The sequence below is a fragment of the Equus caballus genome, chromosome 23 (assembly GCF_041296265.1).
Source record: "Equus caballus isolate H_3958 breed thoroughbred chromosome 23, TB-T2T, whole genome shotgun sequence".
Classification (NCBI taxonomy): domain Eukaryota; kingdom Metazoa; phylum Chordata; class Mammalia; order Perissodactyla; family Equidae; genus Equus; species Equus caballus.
The window spans coordinates 21,796,956-21,815,190 of NC_091706.1; the positions used below are offsets into that span (position 1 = coordinate 21,796,956).

Consider the following 18,235-nt stretch of genomic DNA (forward strand, 5'->3'; position numbering starts at 1 on the left):
AATCTAGTTGAGCAGGCACGACATATGCAGGTGAGAGAGAATAAAAAATACTTTTTTAGGGTTTAATCTGAAGCCTCAACACCTGTGAAGTGACAGACATCTCCCTATAGACGGTTGCTAAATAAAACCATCCTGGAACTCTTCTCAAAGAAATTTTCCCATTTCTAACTTTTTGGCAAATCAGTATGCTATGCCTCCATAGAGATGTGATTTATTGATTATATTAATAAAAGAAAGAATTTTTCTAAGGCTAACCGTGTCTACATTCTAGAACTTTCAGGAACTGATTAGAAATAATTGTTGAGATCCCCTCTTTTTTTCCTTTCTAACTATAGCATATAACATTGCGTGTTTCATAAAATACAACTTCAAAAGTATGTCTAACCACCTCTTTGCCAGGGAATCTTTTCCTTTGTTCAGGGTTGTGGCTCGGTCATGGCAGCAAAAAGGATTTTCAGAATTTATCGAGAGCCTCTCAGCAATTTGGTATATTTATCTGTTCTTTGCCACAATCTAGTTTAATACAATTTTATCTAATCTATTCCATTTATTTAATATTTAGTCTTAATGTCCTTTTACACTCAAATGATCAAATTGCCAATCTCATTTTATTATGCAGAAGGAATGGGGAATATTATTTTAAGTGGTGTGTTTCTCCTCCTCTGTAAAGTAGACGGCTTGAAATAGATGAGGTCGATGTTTTCTGTTCGTGTTACAAGTCCAAGAGTATGATGAGAAGGTGCACATCCTCTTGAATTTCAGGGCCCAGGACAAGGCCGCCATACAGTTGAGTGAGTTGGAAGAGGAAATGGATCAGAGGATTCAGGCTGCAGAACACAAGACGCGGAAAGACGTGAGTTTGTGGGATGGGCCCTGATACGATGAGTCCTTATGGGGCACCTTTTATGGAGTGAGCACCGGGCATCCTCTGAGTGCAGTGAGGCCAGGCTCCCACAGGGACTGTCAGTGAATGCGTGTTTTATGGTGGTGGTCTTTGGGGAATAGGGTAGGGAGAGAGAGATAATAAACAAGTAATCAAATGAATAAAGCAGATAACTTCAAATAGTGACAAGCGCAGTAAAGAAACAGCATCCGTGCTGGGGCTGGCCCGGTGGTGTAGCACAGTTGTGTGTGCACATTCCGCTTCAGCAGCCTGGGGTTCCCCGGGTGCGGACATGGCACCACTCAGCAAGCCATGCTGTGACAGGCATCCCACATATAAAGTAGAGGAAGATGGGAACGGATGTTAGCTCAGGGCCAGTCTTCCTCAGCAAAAAGAGGAGGATTGGCAGCAGATGTTAGCTCAGGGCTAATCTTCCTCAAAAAAAAGAAAAGAAACAGCATGTGTGATGGACAGCAACTGGGTGAGGAGGCTGCATCAGGTTGAAAGGTCAGGGGCCTCTTTGGGGGTGACGTGAGAGCTGAGGCCAAGGGAGAAGGCAGAGCTAGGGTGGCTGGACCTTTACATACCACTGTCTCACTGCCCATGTCCACTGACAGCCTGAAATCTAGGTTACAGGGAAATTGAAATTCTCTCTGTGAACATTGGTGTTTTATAGTGGAATATATTTTTGTTCATCATTATAGGAACTCTTAGAGTTGAAAGTTGGATGCTTCCTTCAGTGATTTCCATAGAATAAATAATTCTCTTCTTCCTTATAAAATATGTTTGGGTGATTAATGTTTAGGGAAAACAGACCTACTTTTTGAGTAGCTCGTTAGGATGAACGTTGCATTTTTTTTCATTTATTTTCTTTTTGGTGAAGAAGATTGTCCCTGGGCTAACATCTGTTGCCAGTCATCCTCTTTTTGCTTGAGAAGATTGTCCCTGAGCTAACATCTGTGCCAATCTTCCTCTATTTTTTGTATGTGGGACACCACCACAGCATGGCTTGACAAGTGGTGTGTAGGTCTGTGCCCGGGATCCAAACCTGCTGACCCGGAGCTGCCAAGGTGGAGCATGTGAACTTAACAGCTGCGCCACTGGGCTGGCCCCTGAACGTTCCTTTTTTCGTTTTTGTCGTTTGCCCTGTTAACTCCGAGAGGTGGCACAGTGGAGCAAGAAGGGCCTGCATGTGGGCATCCCATTAACCTTGGTTTGCCTCCTGGTGCCGCCCTTGTCCAGGTTAGGTGCACTGGGAAAATAACTCACCTCTGAGCCTTTGAGTGAGATGATGCCACCTCCCTGCCTTAACCAGGCTTAAGCCTTACGATTTGTATGGAGCGCCTAGTGCAGGGCGCGAGGCGTGGGGGTGCACTGTGGCTGTGCTGTCCTGCTCTTTTCTGTTGCTCTGTGTACTGTGTGTCCTTTCAGATTCTTCATCTTAAACGATTTGACCACAAATTTGGCTTTGGGTCTCTTGGTTGTCTTTTCTCTTAATAACAAGTTGAATAACTGTTTGGATGTCGTATGCAACAGAGCGAATTGGTTCAGAGTCCATGGTCCAGCTTTAGGGCAATGGCTATCCCATTCTTGTGCTAGCACTTTAATTTTTGTAGTCTAGAAACATAAAATCATATTTTGTCTGCCTTTTTTCTTCTCCATCCATTTAATCTGTACACTCATTCATTCGTCAAACACTTACCAAGCACATGTATTACTCTGTCATCAAATCTCATTGCTTCTTCCAGCTAAGTACTTCCCACATTTGTTATTGGTAATGAAGACCTTATAACTCATGTTTTGTTAGTTATAACCTCTTCCTTGGTTTCCTTGGCTCTGGCACAGGGGTGGCAACTGTGTGGCATCCACACCATCGTTTCTGTATTCCATGGTGGTGGCATACGTGGCCAGTCAGTTGCTGGATGGATGTGGTCTGTGAAGCCTGAGCACACCAATGCCCACTTGCACTGGGATGGCACCTGTTTGCCAGCCCATCCTAGTCTCCACCTCACACCCTTCTAAGCAGTCTCTTTGGAACCACACATGCAGGATAACTGAAGATTTTCCCTGACTTCCCTCTGTGAGCCCAGCTCCCCTCGGGTGCCTGTGGTTCTTCACCCTACAGATCTGGCCTGGCTCGTTCTTCTGCTTCTCTCTGGCTGTCTTCTTTGCCGTGATAACTGTTGCTCCACTCCTTTCCTTTTTCCTAAGTTCATCACAGCTCAGAGAAAGTCTCCCTTTCTCCTTAATGCCCAACCCTAATCCTCTAGCCTTGTTCTTCTCTTCCCGACTTTGACTGCTGTGGCACATATAGTGTATCTTCCGTTGTTTCAGTTAGCTTTTTAAAATATATTGTAACAGCTTTATTGAGGTGTGATTGGCATGCAAGAAACTGCACACATCTCAAGTTAGAATATGATGTTGGGATATATGTATATACTGTGAGACCATCACCGCAATCAAGATAATGGTTATAAGTTTCCTCATGTCCCTTTGTTATGCCCCCCTTCTTTGTCGCTCCTTGTCAAGCCACCATTGTATATCTTCTTTGATGAGGTCTCCATTAAACTTTTCTGCTCATTTTCAAAATTAGGTTGTTTTCTTATTGTTGAATTATGAGAATTCTTTTATATATTCTAATCTATAAATATTTTCTCCCTGGCTGTGACTTCTCTTTTCATTCTCCTAACAGTGTCTTTTGAAGAGTAGAAATTTTTTATTTTAGTGAAGTCCAATTTGTCAATTTTTTCTTTCATGGATTGTGCTTTTGGTATTTTAGAAATCTTTGCTTAACTCAAGGTCACAAAGATTTTCTCCTGTGTTTTCTTCTATAAGTTTTATTGTTTTAGGTTTTATGTTTAGGATCCGTTTTACATTTTAGGATCCGTTTTGCAAGGTATGGATCACAGTTCATATGTTTTGCATGTGATATCCAGTTGTTCCTACACTGTTTGTTGAAAAGACTTCTCTGTTCTCCAGTGAGTCACCTCTGCTCTCTGTCCGAAATCAGTCCACTGTATTTGTGTAGGTTTATTTCTGGGCTCTCCATTCTGGTCAATTGATTGATTTGTCTATCTTTATGCCAATATTACATTATCTGGATGACTATTGCTTTATAGTAAGTTTTGAAATCAAGTAATATTCATTCTTACCTTTGTTCTTTTTCAAAGATGTCTTGGCTATTTTAGGTCCTTTAATTTCCATAAAATCAGCTTGTCAATTTCTAAAAAAGAAAAAAGGAAAAGTACACACACACACACACACACACACTTGCTGAGAGTTTGGTTGGACTTTGTCTCATCTATAGATCAATTTTGGGAAAATTGGCATCTTAATAATGTTGAATACTCTGATCCACAAATGTGATGTAGTCTCCATTTATTTAGGTCATCTTTAATTTCTCTTAGCAATGTTTTGTAGAATTCAGTATACAGATCTTCCTTGTCTTTTCTCAGATTTATTCATAAATATTTGATATTTTAATGCTAATCCAAACAGTGTTGTTAAAAATTTCTCTTTCTGATTGTTCATTGTGAATATGTAGAAACACGTGATTTTGTATATTGGTCTTTTACCCTGTAGCGTCATTTACATTGTTTGTGCTCAGTTGCTTTTTTGGTAGATTCCATCAGATTTTCTAGGTAGATGGTTATGTAATCTATGAATAAAGACAGTTTTACTTCTCTTTATGATCTGGATGATCATTTTATTTATTTTTCTTTCTTTATTGCACTGGTTAGAAGAAGAAAAGTGACGCGAGCAGCATCCTTGTCTACATTCAGTCTTTCAACAGGAAGTGTGGTGTTGGTGGCATATTGTTCGTGGATGTCCTTTATTAATCTGAGCATGTTCCTCTATTCCTGGTTTGCTGGGAGTTGCTGTTTTCATCAGGAATAGATGTTGAATTTTGTCAAATGCTTTCTCTGTGTCTATTGAAATGATTGTGTTTTTTTTTTCTTTTTTAGAATATTAATATGATGAACTACATCAATTGAATTTTCTTTTTAAAGATTGGCACCAGAGCTAACAACTGTTGCCAATCTTTTTTTTTTCCTGCTTTTTCTCCCCAAATCCCCCCAGCACATAGTTGTATGTTATTTAGTTGTGGGTCCTTCTAGTTGTGGCATGTGGGATGCCGCCTTAGCATGGCCTGACGAGCAGTGCCATGTCCATGCCCAGGATCCGAACCAGTGAAACCCTGGGTCGCCAAAGCGAACTTAACCACTTGGCCTTGGGGCCAGCCCCCATTGACTGACTTTTGAGTGTTAAAACAAACTTGCACTCTTGTGATAAACCAGACTTGGTTATGATGTATTATTCTTTTCATATATTGTTGAATTTGTCATTTTTGCATCCATGCTCATAAAAGATATTGGTTTATAGTTTTCTTGTAATGTCTTTCATTTTCTTTTTTTGAAGCTGGCCCTGAGCTAACATCCATTGCCAATCTTTTTTTGTTTTTCTTCTTCTTCTCCTCAAAGCCCCTCAGTACATAGGTGTATATTCTAGTTGTAGGTCCTTCTAGTTGTGCTATGTGTGACGCTGCCTCAGCGTGGCTTGATGAGTGGTGCTAGGTCTGCACCCATGATCTGAACTGATGAAACCCTGGGCAACTGAAGCGAGCGCGTGAACTTAACCACTTGGCCATGGGGCCAGCGTCTAATGTCTTTGATGTTTGTGTCAGGCTAGTGCTGGTCTCATAGAATGAGTTGGGAAGTGTTCTCTCTGTTTCAGTGTTCTGGAAGGCAGTGATGAGTTGGTCTGAACCACCACCATTTCTCACTCACAGTACTGTGACTTCCTCCTGTCTGATCTCCTGGCATCTACCTGTCACAGGTTGGGAATGGAAAAAGCTAGATAGTGATAATTTCCTTTATTGAGCTCTGAATAAAATACTTTTAAACCAGAAAAGTTATGTTTGAAGCTGTGGCCACAGATTTAGTGAAGAGACACTGAATGGCATCCAAGGCCGTTTTGATGCCACGAAGGCTGCCCACATTCACACCTCCTTGTGAGGCCTCCCTGTCCTCACCCACCTGTACAGGGGGTGACACCTGATGCCTTACTTGTAAAGCTGGAGGAAGTCAAGATACTCGTAAAAAAAGGTTATCATGAGTGAAAATGTTGCTCTTCTCCTAAGCATTCTTTCTAAGCATTGATTATTTAATTTACATGGATTATCTAATTTATGTGGATTATTTAATTTACTTAGATAATTAATGTAATCCTCATGATAATCCAATAAGGAAATGGTGGCACCCAGAAGTTAAGTCTGTTGTCCCTGCTGACAGTCGGTCATTGGGCAGTAAGACCTGTAACTCTGGCAGGTGTTCAGATGTGGGATCAGGCCACCTCTGCAGAGGCGCTGCCTGACCCCCATCTGACTCGCTTCCTGCCACATCTCCCTACTTTATCTTCTTCTTAGTGTCACTTCTGAAATCATCGATTTTCTGTGTCCCCACCAGGATGCATGAGAGCATCTGCTCCTCTGTTCCCCATGCCTAGAGCCATTCGTGGTGTCTAGCAGGCCATCGTCGGCTATTTGTACACTCAGTTTCCCCAGATATTCATATAAAACTTTATTTGAATACTGAACCTAGGATATAAAATTCCGTAATTTGTTAAGAGAGAAAGGAAACTTGAAGATGTTCGGGCTCATGGGAGCTTCAGCCGCTGACCTCCTGGGGGGCCCTTTTGCCCTTCTCTGCTCCAGGGGGACACCTTCAAGAAATAGCAGCCTATAGGGAGGCACTCGGCATAGAAATTTGCAGATGATATGATTTGAATTTAGGTAAGGCATGAGCTCTTGGAAAAATGGTAAACCCACCAGGTCTTCCTGCATCCTGATGACATGATAGGGTTCAGGTAAGCGCTGGGGCCCTTGGCTGTGCCATACCTTTAACTAATAACAGCAATAATTAATTAACTAGTTCCTTGATGTGCTGCGGCCCTCCATCACCTGTGAGTAATAGCGTTAGAGGTGTCATTCCAGGTGATGTGTGGATGGAGGTTGTGGGTCTGCAGTTTTCTCACTTTTGTAGGTTTCAGCTCTGAAGTCATCCGGTTCACTTCCGCCATCCTTCCCACCCTCCCCTGGAGGAGATTTGGGATGAGCCTTAGTTTGACACAAAATGTTTCTCCCCATGGGGTTTTGAAGAACCTATTTAAATCAACAAAATCTTTTTTTTTTTTCTTTTAGGAAAAACGCAAAGCTGAGGAAGCTCTCACTGACCTCAGACGTCAGTATGAAACAGAAGTAGGGGATCTGCAGGTGACGATAAAGAAACTCAAAAAGGTAGGTTTGTGACAGCTAGACTTTTAAGAATAGCCTCAGGATATCAGTGTTATTACCAACTAAAACATTTGGAATCATATTGAAACAGTAGATGGAATCAGATTTCAGAGTCAAATGGGAATCCTTGGAAAGACTTTTTTTTTAAGGGCTTCTGATTTCCCTTTTTGTTTCCGAGGGCCACCTGTCTTTTGTGTAGATCTAATAAATATATCTGATCCCTTGGACAGTTGTCCCTCAAACCCGAGTTTTCTTTCCTCAGTCTTCGCCAGCCAGGTGCCCTCGATTCCCACGTGTCCAGTGGACTGTCTTCTCATGACAGTCGGGGCACTGTCTTTCCTGGTCATGTGTCCCCTGTCTCCCTACCCCCAGCTTACTGCAAGGTGCATGGTAGGTATTCAGTGAATAGTTATTAAAGGAAATGAGTATTCCTCTTCTGTGTAGAAAGTTCCAGATCTCGGGGACCCCTGATCAGTGAGAGGCAGGAGAGAATTTGCTGAAGTGTAAGCAGAGGTGTGATTGGGTTTCAGCCTTTGCTCTATTTGGTTTCCAATGAGTAGGGTACATTTCAGCCAGTAGTGTGCTGGTAGATGTTTAACAGCTGGCTCTAGAGTGGGGAGTAGGGGAGAGGGATTTGTAGCATTTGCCGATTTCTATGGTATAAATACTCCGACGGTGACCGATTTCAAGCCACCAAATTGACATCACTAAATGTGGAGTTTGGGAAGAGATGCTTAAAATAGGCTCTCACCTGCCTGTACAAGTTGTCTCCAGCACAGTATTGGATCCACTTCTTGTATGTGGATTTTCTTCATAACTAAGGAAATATCTTGGCTAAAATGATAAAGGATACTTAAAAAATAGTTACCCCTGAAGGTGGCATTGTGAGTTTGGGCACATCATATTGTTTCTCTGGTTGTTCATATGATAACTTTTAATGCTCCTTTCCTGTTTATAATCAATAACATTAAGGGGCAATTAACTGTATTTTGTAGGCTATTGCAATTTAAACTTCTGGAATTACTGAGAATTCTTCCCAATAGCCTTCTTTGAAAATTACTATCATTGTCAACCTTTTATTTAATTTTCAAAGATTGTTAGACCATACGTACCTGCTTGTATTACAGAATTTGAATGGACCAATCCTTTGTTTATGCCAGAGTCACGGATTCTCCTAGTCATTGTCCTTACTTATTTCTGTCTTCCCAAATCTTTAGCCTAAGAGAAAGTATGCAAGAGAGATACCGAGTTTCTGATCCTGATACAGTGTGTGATGAAGACCAGACAGTCAGGCGTGATGAGACCGCAGTCCTCACGGGGACTGCCAATTTCTGCCTGTAACACTGGGACAATTGGCTTCATCTCTTTCATCTTTAGTTTCTCATCCGTAAAATGGGATTGATAATTAACTGTCCTGCCTGATCATAATAACTGATATTTTATTGACTTTATAGTTTATTAAGCTCTTTTTTATAATTTTAAAATCCAATTTTTGAACTTTCTCTGAGGACGGTGTAAATATCCTACTTTGACAGATGAGGACACTGAGTTCCAGAGAGGTTAAATAACTTGTTCAAAGTCCCACAGCTAGTAAGTGATGCATCGTCTTACTACATGGTTGGTGCCTTCTCATTTGTACCAGATTTCTGCCTGCTTGATAGGGTTGTTCTGCAAGGGAATAAGAGATGATTTATGTAAGAGTATGTTAAAGACTGTAAAGAACTATAGAAAAGTTTATAAATTTATTATAATTGCCATTAGCTTATGCTGTTGATTCTGAGAAACTGATTTTTCCCACAGTTGCTCTTCTCTGAAATTGGCGTGCATCTTAAAATCAATGGCTCTGCTCAGTTACAGCCATGGCATAGTTGGAAGTCAGGATGTAGTTATGTGAGTGAAAGCCTTCAGTTGATGCCATCTGGCAAGACGAAGAAAGTCCAGCGTCAAAGTACTTAGATTTTTGACTTAGACTAGAATTGATAAAATATAGTATACATTTTGATCAATGCATAAATATTCAATTAATGGAAACCCACAAATCCCTACCACTCCCAGGGAATGTAAGTTATTTATAGGAAAGACATTTTTTGTTGTCCATGTTGTGGGTGCTCCTGAGACAATTTAGTCTGGAAATACTAATGAGTCAACCACCAAGCAAGGCTCACGTGTGTATTTATGTAGTTTTTTATGTATGTTTTGTATGTATGTATGTATGTAGATATGAAGTTTCTAGCTTCATATCATACTTAAATTTTATTGATTTCAGTTATTTGATAAGCATTTTTTGAAATCACCCTGAAGAAAACATAGGTGCGTCTGACACTAACTCTTCTCTCAAAAATCTTTGACTCTGGGAGGAGAGGTGAGACATTCATAAATAATTATAACGCAGGATAGAAAGTGTTAAATTCAGAGAAAGTTCTTGGTGAATATGAAAGTCCAGACTGTTTTTGCAACACAACTGAATCAGTGAAGATTGGGTTGCTTAAGTATTGAATGGTTTCCCAAAAGGACTTTTTGGTTGTTTCAAGGAAAATTCATTAAACAATAAAACCCCCTTTTCAAATGTTTAAATTATTTAAAGCCACTTTTCAAATCCTTATGGATTATATGTCGTTTAATGAAATTGAAGACTTCTAAAATTCCAATATCCATATTCAAGGATATTCCCAAACTTAACCAAATCAATTCAAAGTGAGTTTGTAAATGCACAACTTTTATTTGCTTTTTCAGCTAGAAGAACAATCAAAACACGTAAGTCGAAAAGAAGATGTGGCTGCATTAAAAAAACAAATTTATGATTTGTCAATGGTAAGAATTACCTTTTCACTTACAGAAATATATTTCCTGTTGCACTACTGTTTCCTCCATATAACCATGCTGTTCTTTCCGTGGTCCAGGAATAGACGCTTAAAGAGAAGTTAATACCATAGAGAAAGAGTTAGAGAAAGTCTTTGAAACACCTTTGACCAAAGGTATTATTCACGAAGGCTTTTTCCCTCAATGATACCTCACCTATTGTGAATTCTTTCATTTTTTATTCAAAGCAATATTGATTTTAAATAGTTAACCCAGCATTCTTATAACATCAACTCCGGTCTGCATCCCTGGCTTTGTAAATGAGGTATTATTGCCCTGTCCTTCCTCCAACCTTCCTCTTTCTCTCCCTTTTCCGTCTTCTGCCAACCGTATCTTTAGTCCTTCTGTTGCCAAAATTGGTTAACACTTACATCTGTTATATGATGGTCATTTTCTCTATTTTGTTTTCAGCTTGACTCTAAAAGTTGAAAGCCAGTAATGAACATTTCCTTTCTTATGACTCTAAACATTCTCACTGCAGAGTCAAGCATGAGCTAGCGTGAGCTGGGGTTGCCTTTCTTTCTCTCCGGTCATTATCCCTGTGCTACTCAGAAGAGAAGGCTCCCAGCTTCACGGTTGGATGAATCCCGTTTGTGCACTACCAGTTCCAGATTCCGCCACATCTTAGTTGCTTTTGTATGTGGATCATGACTTTATAGAGCTGCTTGTTTTCTTGGATTTCCTGGTTTCTTGTAAAAAGAAACTCTGTCATCCCCATGATATCACCAATTCTTTACAACAACTTATATTTCTTCCCAAAGCATGAACTTTTTTCTCTTTGAAAATATTGATTTTGGAGTCGACATTTCAGTTCTTATTGGACTGCTTGTTATTTAATCTTGCTACCTGTATGTCATCTGGGAATTTCTGGTCATTTTATGTCACTGGTGTAGGATTCCTTTGCGGCTAGATCAGTTGATCTGTTCACTTCGAGGCCTCTCCCCTGAAAGAGAGTCTCCCTAGGAGCTTCGTGTGAAGCTGGCTGTCAGATTGTGGGACCAGCATGTGTGGGGCCTGCGTCTTCAGAGGGAAGCTTTCGTTTTCCTCCCAGGACTCATTCAGTTCTTTGTAAAGAGACAAGCCCTGTCTTGTTGCCTTTGGAATAAACTCTGGCTCTCCACTGTTCTTTGCTAGGGCAAGAGAGGGGCTGGACTCCAGTCGGGGGGTGGCTTAATACTCAAATCTAATCTCTGTGTTCAGCCCCCCTTCTCATTCTCGCTCTCCAGGGCTGTGCCCGGTCAGTTGCCTCTTCCCTTGTTCTACAGCAGACCCTCCCACACGCATCTTCTGGACCAGCCTTTCTCTTACTCTTCCCTTTGTGAGCACAGTGTCATCCACTTTCCATTTTTCAGAAATGTATTCAAGTCACTGGACTGCTGATGGGCCCTTCTTCCATTCTTTTAACTTTTATTGGTTTCTTTCCTTTGACATTTCATGTTAATGGGGCCTCAAAAGAGAAAGAAGACAAATTCATGCACTCAGTCCACCATCTTGAACCAGAAGCCTCCAATGAGTTTTCTTTCTTTTTTTTTAAGAAAAGGATAGAAATTTCCTAACCACACTGGTTTACTTTTAAGTGTAGAACTTAAAAATGTTAGGTGATAGGATTTGTTGTAAAAAGTAGCCCGTCTACCTGGTAATAGGTACTATGAATTCCACAGATTATTTCTCAGTAGTTTCATGGCTCGCATTCAGTAAAACATTGAAATGCTTGGTCTCAGTTAATTTGACAATAATATGTTAAAGGTACATCATGATGAACTCTTGACTATTATAGTTTGGTATCAAATGTCAATTGTTAAAAAAAAAACTTTGACAATTTAGATTTTTGACACTTTAATACTTTATAATAATTTCAAATTACCTTGAATTGATAATTAGTCCTTTGAACCAAGATTCGAAGACTGTGGAGGGTGAGGGTGTTGTGTGGGACGGTGACACGCCACTGAACTTCACTTCTCCCGGATGGAGGAAACTCTGAATCTAACGACCTGCCCTGTTCCTTTTCTCTAGGAGAATCAGAGAGTTAAGAAAGATCTTTTAGAAGCACAGACAAGCATAGCCTTTCTTCAGAGTGAATTAGATGCTTTGAAAAGTGATTATGCTGATCAGAGTCTGAATTCTGAAAGGTATGAAACTTCACATTTTGGTTTTTAGTTTGAGTGGAATGTTTACTTAGATGACCATCCACGTGACTGAAGCTCAGCCAGATAATAATAAAGGGTTAGTTATTATCTTTGCTCCTAGGTTCTTTGCTTTCTAAAGATTTTACTTTCAATGTCAGATTTCCTAGTGATTTTTGTGTTTTTAATTTTCTTAAACAGATTAATTAATTTGATTATTGGCTGTGTAGGACAGTGCAGGGCTTAATAAATGTTTGAATTAACTGGGACCAGAAGGATATACCTAAAGTGTCAAGAGTCAGTGCTAATTAAAGTGCTTTGAAGGTAGGAACCCAGGCCACACAACATAAGAGAAGGGAGCAGTAGACATCTTAGGCAAGTCAGTTTACTTTGCTATGCTTTAGTCTTGCAGTAACGTGTTAGTAACATAAGACCTAACACACATGCACACAGAGGCATGTAGTCCTACATAAGGGATATATACATGGATGTTTCTATAGGACCATGTAAATATCAAACGCATATATATGCATTTGTGTGTATCCCCTAGTACATGTACACTAGGGAAAAATATCTTGTTTTTTGTTTGTTTGCAAACTTCAATCAGAATTAAGGTCTTGTAATGGAATGCAATGAAACGTTTATGAAATACTTACTGTACGCAGGGCCCTCAGCTAGATAAGGAGTTATGAGCGTGGAGTATATAAAAGAGAAAAGATGTGGTCTGTGCTCTTGAGAACTTCAGATTTAGTTGGGAAAAGAAAAAACTAAAAGGTATGAAGTTAAACCACTTAAGAAGTAAATAGTCTCAGAAATAATACTACCAGCAATGTCACAGGTTAGGTGCATTGGCATGTGATTGTAGGCAAAATGTTCCTTTAGTTCAGAAGCGGTGAAGGACTTTGCTAAGGAGGAGACGCTTGAGGTGAGCTTGGGGGAGGGGTGGGTTGTGCAGGTCAGGGGAGCGGAGGCACCATCAGCAGGCAGTGCAGGGAGCACTGCCATCTGCCAGGCACTTCCTTGGTACTTCACTCATACTAATGCACTCAACCCACAGAATATCCTATGAGATGGGCACTTCATTATCCCCATTTCACAGGTAGGAAAAGAGAGTCTCAGAGATGTTCCAGGTGAGGCAGAAACCAAAGCAGGGGTAAGAACACAGGGAAAGATAAGACTTGTTTAGGAAACAGTGGTCAGATCATAGAGGGAAAAAGATATTTTGAATGGAAAGGCAAAAGTTAAAAGAAAAATTAAAAAGTTTAAAAGCTACTTTAAGGCTATGATCTAAGGGCCCAGAATTTTTGGCTGAGGGATTTAAGCTCCTCTAGACAATTGGGAAACTTTTAGCTTTATCATGCAGAGATTGAATGGACAGGTTCTGGTGGACAGAACTTGATAGTTGAGAGTTTTTGGAACCTAGTGATGGGGCTTGTCTGCTTAAATGGGGCCAGGGTGGTGTAGGGGCTGGAGGTGAGCGGCTAATGCTCTGAGTGGACATCGTGAGGAGGAGGCCAGGGCTTTGTAATAAAGCAACAGAGCAATCGCCGAGTGTGAGTTTATAGCAAATCAAGAAAGCCTGGTGCGTGGATTCCTCTGTGGTTTAGGGTGAGGAGAGGAGGGCCAAGGAGAGGAGAAAGAACCGCAGGACGGGAGAAAATGGCCGGGGCTGGGATTGTATAAGTCTTAGAATGAGCAGAGAAGAGTCAGAGGTGAGAGTGCCTGGGGGGAGGAGGCTTGGCAAAAGGTCAGGGTCATTCTCAGGAGGAACAGAGCCAGGTCAGTGGGGTGGGCTGGAAGAACAGTTGGGGGCTGCGCGGGGTGAGGTAGAGCAGAACGTTGCACAAGGCAGTGGAGCAGGTGGCTGTGCTCATGGAGGGGCCGGAGGAGGGGAGGCTGCTGAAGGCACAGGAGCCGAGCAGGAGCACGGCGAGATAGATAACCCTGCTCAAGGACACACGTCTTTGACAAAGGTGAACAAGGGGGTAGGTATAGGTAAGGAGCACTGAACACCTAATTCTCGTTCATACATAAAATGTAATTTTACAGGGATCTGGAAATAATCCGAGAGTACACAGAAGATCGAAACAGTCTGGAGAGGCAAATTGAAATGCTCCAGTAAGTTCTCATATAATATCCTCATTACATTTACATTCTACTTATTCTTTGTTAATAAAGCACGTGCCACGTATAACACGAGGTGCAGTATTCTGAAGACGGCGTCGCAGGTCCATGCGTGTTTCCTCTCGCTGTGGTGCGTTCAGCACATCCACTTAGCTTTCTGACGCTTCTAATCCTAAATAAACTGTTCAGATCCAGGGAGTAGAGTGTAATTCTCTAAAAGTCCTCGCAAGTCGGGTGATGTGCCCAGCGTGTCTTTACTGTAACTCTGTAAAGAATAACAGCCTTGACCTCAACGGCTTTCTCTGCAGCTCAGCACATGGAGAGCTTGTCAGGTGTCCCACGGTCGTGTGTCAGAGCACCGGGCATGAGCTGTCATTCTTTCGCAATTTATCATGCTTGGTTAGAAGTATGTTTTCCTTAGGGTTTTTTTTTTTTTTTGAACCCTATTGGAACTATTACACCTGCTCTGTCAGCTTCAGAACCGAGTTGCAGTAACTCCAGCCTCTGAGGGCCCTCCCCAGGAAACCTGCCCTGCCCTGCCCTTTCTCTCTTTCCTGCCTGTGCAGTATTTTCTTCTGGCTTCAGTTCTCCTAAATGGAGTAAGGTCAGGCTTGACAAATTTTTTTCACCATTTTTGGATGCTTGTTGAGTCTCTCACCTGTGGCAATTATAGAATTGACAGAATACTGTAATCCTATTTATTCATTCATTCATTTATTCATTCAGCAGATTTTATCGGTCAGGTATGCCGGGAGCTCAGGATAGAGTGGAAAGTAGGAGGAAAAAGTCTTTCTCCTTCTGTGGCTAGTCTAGGGGAAGAAGATGGAAACGGATCAATAATTACAGAAATAAACATAAAATGCCAAGGAAGAGAGGTGGGACTCAGGGAAGGGACATGTACCCTGAGGGCACACAGCAGAGAGTTCCGCCTCACCAGAAGTCCAGGAAGGTTCCCCGTGGGAGCAGTGATTGAGCTGAGATGTGGAGGGTGAATAAGCCTTCAGTAGGGAAAGATTAGCCCCTCTCTGAGGCAGAGGCTCTGTTGTTATCCTCATTTGTAGGTGAGGTTGCTGAGGCTCCGACAGGTTAAGTGACTTCCGTAAGTCGTAGGGAAAGTATGTGCCTGAGTTGGGATTTGAACTCAGAATCAACATCAGAGCCTTTAACTAGTAGAGGACAGTGCCTGGTGGGACAGCACCAGGCCATGAGTAGGATGCGGGAGTAGCCAGGAGAAACATGATGTATAACACGTCACACCCACGCCTGGCTAGGATGCGTGCAGGGGAGAGAGCAGCCCTGAGGCAGGCCAGGTTGGGCATTAAGGGAGCAGAGACCTGCAGCAAACCCATTCAAACGATGGAGCTCCCCGATCGAGCAGGGGGTTCCACAGCACAGCGCGTTCCTTCCAAAGATGCCTGAGAGCTTTAGAGAGAGGTGATCCATCACATAGGCTGTAATCCTAGTAATAAGTTATGAGCTCAGTTTATGGGTTTGAAGAGAGGTGGTAGAAAGTTGCAAGAGGCGGTAATTCCAGGTTCGGAACGTCACAGCCTGGAAAGAAGGTGGTGACATTTATCCCCAGGATACCCTCCTCGTCTGTTCATTTGTTTCCCTTATTTCCTCTGTAGAAAAGCCAACAGGAAGCTGCATGACAGTAACGACGGCCTGAGGAGTGCCCTCGAAAACAGTTACAGCAAGTTCAACAGGTCCTTGGTATGCAGCCGAATTCCATGACCCATCCTGTCCTCTCCTGTGGTAGAGTGTTGTGATGACAATCTTGCATTTTCTTAGAGGAGAGCTTCGTGTAGAGCCTTCTAATAAGAAGAAGCTCTTCCATATGATATAAAAGGAGGAGCATTTTCCCAAATTAAAAAATGTTACTTCTCTGTAGAAATAAATGCCTCGATGTTAGCCAGCTCTTTTGTTAGTTGTTCTAGGAAACCAGAGAAAGATGCGTCAGATGTGACCCATGTCACATCAGAGAGTTTATAAGGTAGTAGGGAGTCAGGATGTGCACGGACAGCAATCACATAAGGAAAAGTGGGAAATCCTGTGGAGGCACAAATAAAATACCGCCCGGTGGGGAGGCGGGGGTGCTTCTGGCTGAGGAGTGTGTTTAGACACACTGAGTATTCTTCCTGATAGATTATCAGAGAGGAGGCCTTGGTTTTGTTTTTTTTTTCTTTTGAGGAAGATTAGCTCTGAGCTAACATCTGCTGCTAATCTTCCTCTTTTTGCTGAGGAAGACTGGCCCTGAGCTCACATCCGTGCCCATCTTCCTCTACTTTATATGTGGGACGCCTACCCCAGCATGACTTGCCAAGCGGTGCCATGTCCGCACCCAGGATCCGAACTGGTGATCCCCTGGTCTCTGAAGCAGAATGTGTGAACTTAACCACTGCACCACTGGGCTGGCCCCAGGCCTTGGATTTTAAACCCTCTACAGAAACGTAGAAAAGGCTATGTCCCATTTGGAGTTTTGAGGACCTCCCCAGGCGGCGTGCGCCTGAAAGGCTCTCCTCCGACTTTTGGGGGTCAGCTTCACATGTGGGGTTCCAGCACTGTAGCTTTGGTATGGACGAGTCAGTCACGAAGTCAAGTCCTGGTTCGAGGAGAGAGCAATCCAAAGTAGTTGGTATTGCAGAGTCCTGGCACGACTGGGGAACCAGGGTGCTCCTAACGGCCCTTCGTGGCTCAAGCAGTAGACTGAAATACTATGTGTGGACTTGAAATACGATGAAGAGAGAGTACTCTGGGCAGTTGTCTTGTTGCAATTTTCCTCTTGATTTTCATGCTCACATTTGCTCTTGTAGGATCCCAATCTTTTAATTACATTAGAAATTAAATACTGTGCTACAGTTAAAGTATATATATATATAATGTTTACATGAAATAACAAAAGGTTACTTATGTATTACAGCGCATAAATAATATATCACCAGGGAATACGCTTTCCAGAAGCAGTCCCAAATTTAACCGTCATTCTCCTCAGCCTCTGGGCTATGACAGGTATGTTCACACCTACTTAACTTTTTGTTTCAATTCTAGATCAAAGTTAAAAGAAAAGTAAATTTCCTTTAAGGTGAATTAAAATAATAGAATATATTTTGGGCATTAATTTTTATTTTCTACTATCTTATTTTAAATTTCTGAAACATGAAACATGTAAAAATTAAAAGTAAAAATGTTTCAGAGAGGGCAGCATGATTCCATGAAGATGCTGTCATGACTTGGTGAACTCACCCTTTATGTGAACTCACCCTTACCTCATCCCTACTCACGTCTTGTTTCTTAGAAGTGGCCTCAGTCAAAAGTGTCTCAGGAGAACAGTGGAACCGCGGTCTAGGATGTTGTGGTACATGTGGTATATGACGTTGAGACTCTTGACATCATCCGTAAATGTTTAATAACTCAGCATAATATGTAAGCTATGTTCAAGGAAAAGGAAACTTCCAGAACAAATAGAAGTATGGCTAGTAGATATTTGTGAGCTACTGTATTGAAGGAGTCAGAGAGGCTTACCAGAAGTGAGAATTTAGCTTTATTTTTAATGAAATGAAATGAAATATTGGCCCTGCTGCAACTTGAGAGCTGTCAGTAAAAGGTAAAGATCACTTGTGTGCATGCGTGTGTGTACATACACATATGACCAGTGTTGCTACTTAACAAGGTAATTGTCGAGTATGTCAGAGTTTGAAAGTAGAAGTGAAGGCATAAACCATACATTTCCAGCTCTCCGCTTCTGATGCAACTTTCTAATCCGAGTTCATTCCCTTCTCATCTGGGAACTTTGGTCTAAGGAATAATGTACTGAATATCCTGGCGACAGCAAAATGGTCGGGGTTCCTCTCAGGAAGGTCTGTTAACCCAGGCTTCTTGGTGATCACTTTTAAGAAAATTCTATTCAGGTATCAGATGTTTTTATTGTTCCCTGATTTGTAAAATAAAAAATTT

The 18,235-nt window shown here is 41.7% G+C and overlaps 1 protein-coding gene and 1 long non-coding RNA gene across 2 annotated transcripts in view; one reads left to right on the forward strand and one right to left on the reverse strand.

The window, feature by feature from the left end:
- RASEF (RAS and EF-hand domain containing) overlaps positions 1–18,235 on the forward strand; it is a 72,745-nt gene that overhangs the window by 34,174 nt on the left and 20,336 nt on the right. Inside the window, exons 3-9 of the mRNA XM_001489759.5 lie at positions 763–853; positions 7,083–7,178; positions 9,909–9,986; positions 12,048–12,163; positions 14,207–14,275; positions 15,910–15,994; positions 17,202–17,290. Coding sequence (XP_001489809.2) covers positions 763–853; positions 7,083–7,178; positions 9,909–9,986; positions 12,048–12,163; positions 14,207–14,275; positions 15,910–15,994; positions 17,202–17,290 — 624 coding nt within the window. The remainder of the gene's footprint in view (positions 1–762; positions 854–7,082; positions 7,179–9,908; positions 9,987–12,047; positions 12,164–14,206; positions 14,276–15,909; positions 15,995–17,201; positions 17,291–18,235) is intronic.
- On the reverse strand, positions 528–12,043 carry LOC111770139 (uncharacterized). Its single transcript, XR_011431372.1, has 4 exons — positions 11,899–12,043; positions 10,010–10,084; positions 8,288–8,393; positions 528–827 (listed from the first exon to the last, which is right to left on the reverse strand). It is a non-coding gene; the product is annotated as an uncharacterized lncRNA (long non-coding RNA).